Source organism: Monoraphidium neglectum, assembly GCF_000611645.1.
Source record: "Monoraphidium neglectum strain SAG 48.87 unplaced genomic scaffold scaffold04222, whole genome shotgun sequence".
Classification (NCBI taxonomy): domain Eukaryota; kingdom Viridiplantae; phylum Chlorophyta; class Chlorophyceae; order Sphaeropleales; family Selenastraceae; genus Monoraphidium; species Monoraphidium neglectum.
Window position 1 is genome coordinate 603 of NW_014009407.1, and position 2,770 is coordinate 3,372.

The 2,770-nt window shown below is 66.6% G+C and overlaps 1 protein-coding gene across 1 annotated transcript; it reads right to left on the minus strand.

Annotated features, from left to right (window-relative positions):
• Positions 1-413: 413 nt before the first annotated feature.
• MNEG_14048 (hypothetical protein) lies at positions 414-2,389 on the minus strand (the record flags this gene model as incomplete). The annotated part of the gene is made up of 3 exons (XM_014037479.1): positions 414-1,617; positions 1,824-2,168; positions 2,340-2,389. The coding sequence occupies 3 exons, from the start codon at positions 2,387-2,389 to the stop codon at positions 414-416; spliced, it is 1,599 nt and encodes a 532-aa protein (XP_013892933.1).
• Between the last annotated feature and the right edge of the window lie 381 nt (positions 2,390-2,770).

Consider the following 2,770-nt stretch of genomic DNA (forward strand, 5'->3'; position numbering starts at 1 on the left):
TATGGAGGGACAGTCGGAGGTTTCTTTGCTGAAGATGCACCTACATTGAGCACATAAAAGGCGTCGAGGGTCCTGCTCACTTCTGCAGCCTTCCTGCCTCAAGACATCTCCTTAATCAGTCCAGCCCCCTTGTGTGCTGTAACAATCCTGATTTTGGTAGATGTCGAGCAGGACGCAACAGGACTGCAACCACCCTGTTGGTCAACTCATCAACCCCCCCACAGGGTGGTTGCAGTTGGGCAGGGTGCTGCTGCAAGAATATAAAAGCTTGAGCCAGGGCAATGCACAGTCAATACGAATTTATGGTTTTGCCGTTGCAGCATCTGTTGCTGCGTATGTTGAATGGCTGGTACTGAAGAATCACCCAAAAGCCAGGCAGAATAGCTAGCGATGCGATGGCGACCCTGGCGCGCTCAACCACCCGCCCCTCCAGGCTCGGGCTCCCCGTCGCCAGCGCCGCTGCCTCCGCCGCCGCCTCCCTCTAGGCCGCCGCCACCAGCCGCCGCCTCCCCGTCTGCCGCCGCCCGCGTGTCGGCCTTCCACGCGGCGGGCCCCACGCAGCCTACGCATGTAAAGTCATACACATACACCCGGCTGGGCCCGGACGGGCCGCCTCGATCCAAGCGCTTCACCACATGGGCTGCCAGATCGCACGCGCCTGAGCTCGACCGCATGATCTGGCGCCGCGCCGCCGACAGCGCCGCGAGCGCGTTGGCCGCGGCGGGCCCGCCGGCGCTGAGGACGCGCGCGGCGCCGTGCTGCGAGACGTCCCCGGCGACAGCCTTGCCGAGCTTTTGGGGGTCAAGGGCCCGGCTGCTGTACAGGACGCGGCTCACCGGCAGGCCCGCAAATGGGTGCCCCGCGCCGCGGCCGCCAGCGTCGCCCCCGCCGCCGCCATCGCCGCCGCCGTCGCCGCCGCGATCGCCGCCGGCGGCGGCCGCCGCAACGCCTTGGCTATCGCCGCCGCTGGTGTCACCCGAAGAACCACGGGCACCGGCCGCCCGGGGCTCGTGTGATCCCGACGCCTGCTGCTCTCCTTGGGGCAGCCGCACCAGCCATGTGAAAACGTGCATCAAGGCGCTTTCGTCGAAATCGAGGAGGGGCTGGAAGGCCAGGGTGCAGCCGTGCTTGCGCTCAAGCTGCGCCGCCGCGACCGCCAGCAGCGCCGCGGCGCGCGCGTGCGCGGCCGGCGTCGCGGCGAGCAACACGACGCGAGGGGGCGCGGGCGCGCCGGCGCCATCAAGGGAGGGGGCGCGGCGGCGCAGGGGCCTGCGGCCGCGCAGCGGGGCCGGCAGCTGCCACGCGGGCGGCCCCTCATCCTGCAGCTGCTGCCATCCGGCGTCGGCCTCCTCTGGCTGCATGTAGCCGCCGGCGTCGTCATCAGCCGCCAGCCCCTGTTCCTGGCCGCCCGCTGGTGATCGCCCCTCCGCCTGCTCCGCTTGCTGCTGCTGCTGCTGCTGCTGCTGCTGCTGCTGCTGCTGCTGCTGCTGCTGCTGCCGCCCCCTCCGGTGCGCCAGCCACCGCTCGTGGGCCGCACTGGCGTGGCGCAGCACACCGATCAGGTAGTTTGCCGTGCGGGACGCCTCGTTGGCGGGGCCCACGACGACGGCCTCCCACCTTGCGCGCGGTGAATGGTCAGCGACGCATGACGCCGGATGATGTCATGCCCTGCCGTGCACCACGACATGCCTGCAGCATGCGCGCTCGTTTGACGCACAAGCAAAGCGCCAGGGGCCGTCTTGCCCTCCTCCCCTTCATATGATGACCTTGTGCATGAACAAATTCTCAAAAATGTTGCTTAGCAACAGCATCGTGTGGCTCACCTGTGCGCCTCAGGAGTTTTCCTCCGAGCTCGCCCAGCGCGCGGCTGGGCGCCCCCGCCTGTAAGCCAGGCAGGCGGGCCCCCGCCTCGTCCGCTGGCAGTGGTGCGGTCTCCACTCTGCTGCTGCGGCGGCCGCGGCAGCGCTGCATCAACCGCCTGCTTCGCCGTCAGGATCGCAGGCGGCCACGCGCCTATAGCTGTTGCATCACCGCCACTGATGCTGGGTGGGGCCTCTCCGCCTTGCAGCGGCGTTTGGGGCGCATGCCGCGGCCGCTGCTGCAGGCGCGGCCGGCCCAGAGGACCGATGGAGTCCCCCCCGGCTGCGGCAACCCAGGCCGCATGGGGCCTGCAGGGATGCAAACACAGCATGCTCATGCGCTTTCGCCAGGAAAAGCCAGCGTGCATGCACATGTGATGCAGGACGCACGCAGCATCAGCAGCAACATCAGCAGCAGCACCAGCAGGCGGCGCAGGCGAAGACTTGAAAAAGCAGCAGGCGCAGACGTCGGCCTCGCACCTGGACGCCGCTGCTCGTCTCATATGAAGACCCTCCGTCATCCATTTCATGTCTACCTATGCGTCCACTGAGTTGTGCTTGGCTTGGCTAAGCTGCGGTCTGTGCTAGATCGAGGGCGTGCTGCCGTGCAGAGCGCATGTACAAGGACCACATATACATGAGCAGATGAATGTGATTTGCCTCATATGCGGTGAGAGACCTGCACATCAGTGCCTGCTTCATTTCTTCATCAGGTGGTCGGCACACCCGGCAGGCACCCCAGGCAAGCTTGCTTGCATTGCATTCCCAACGGCCACAGCATCCGGTACGCAGAGGTGACAGACACACGCTCCATGTTCTTGGGCATTGATGCAATCACATATAATGTGGCCACATGCTTGTTGTTGAGTCGCGGTCAGCCGTGCTCCTGCCCGTGCTCTCCCCCCCCCCCC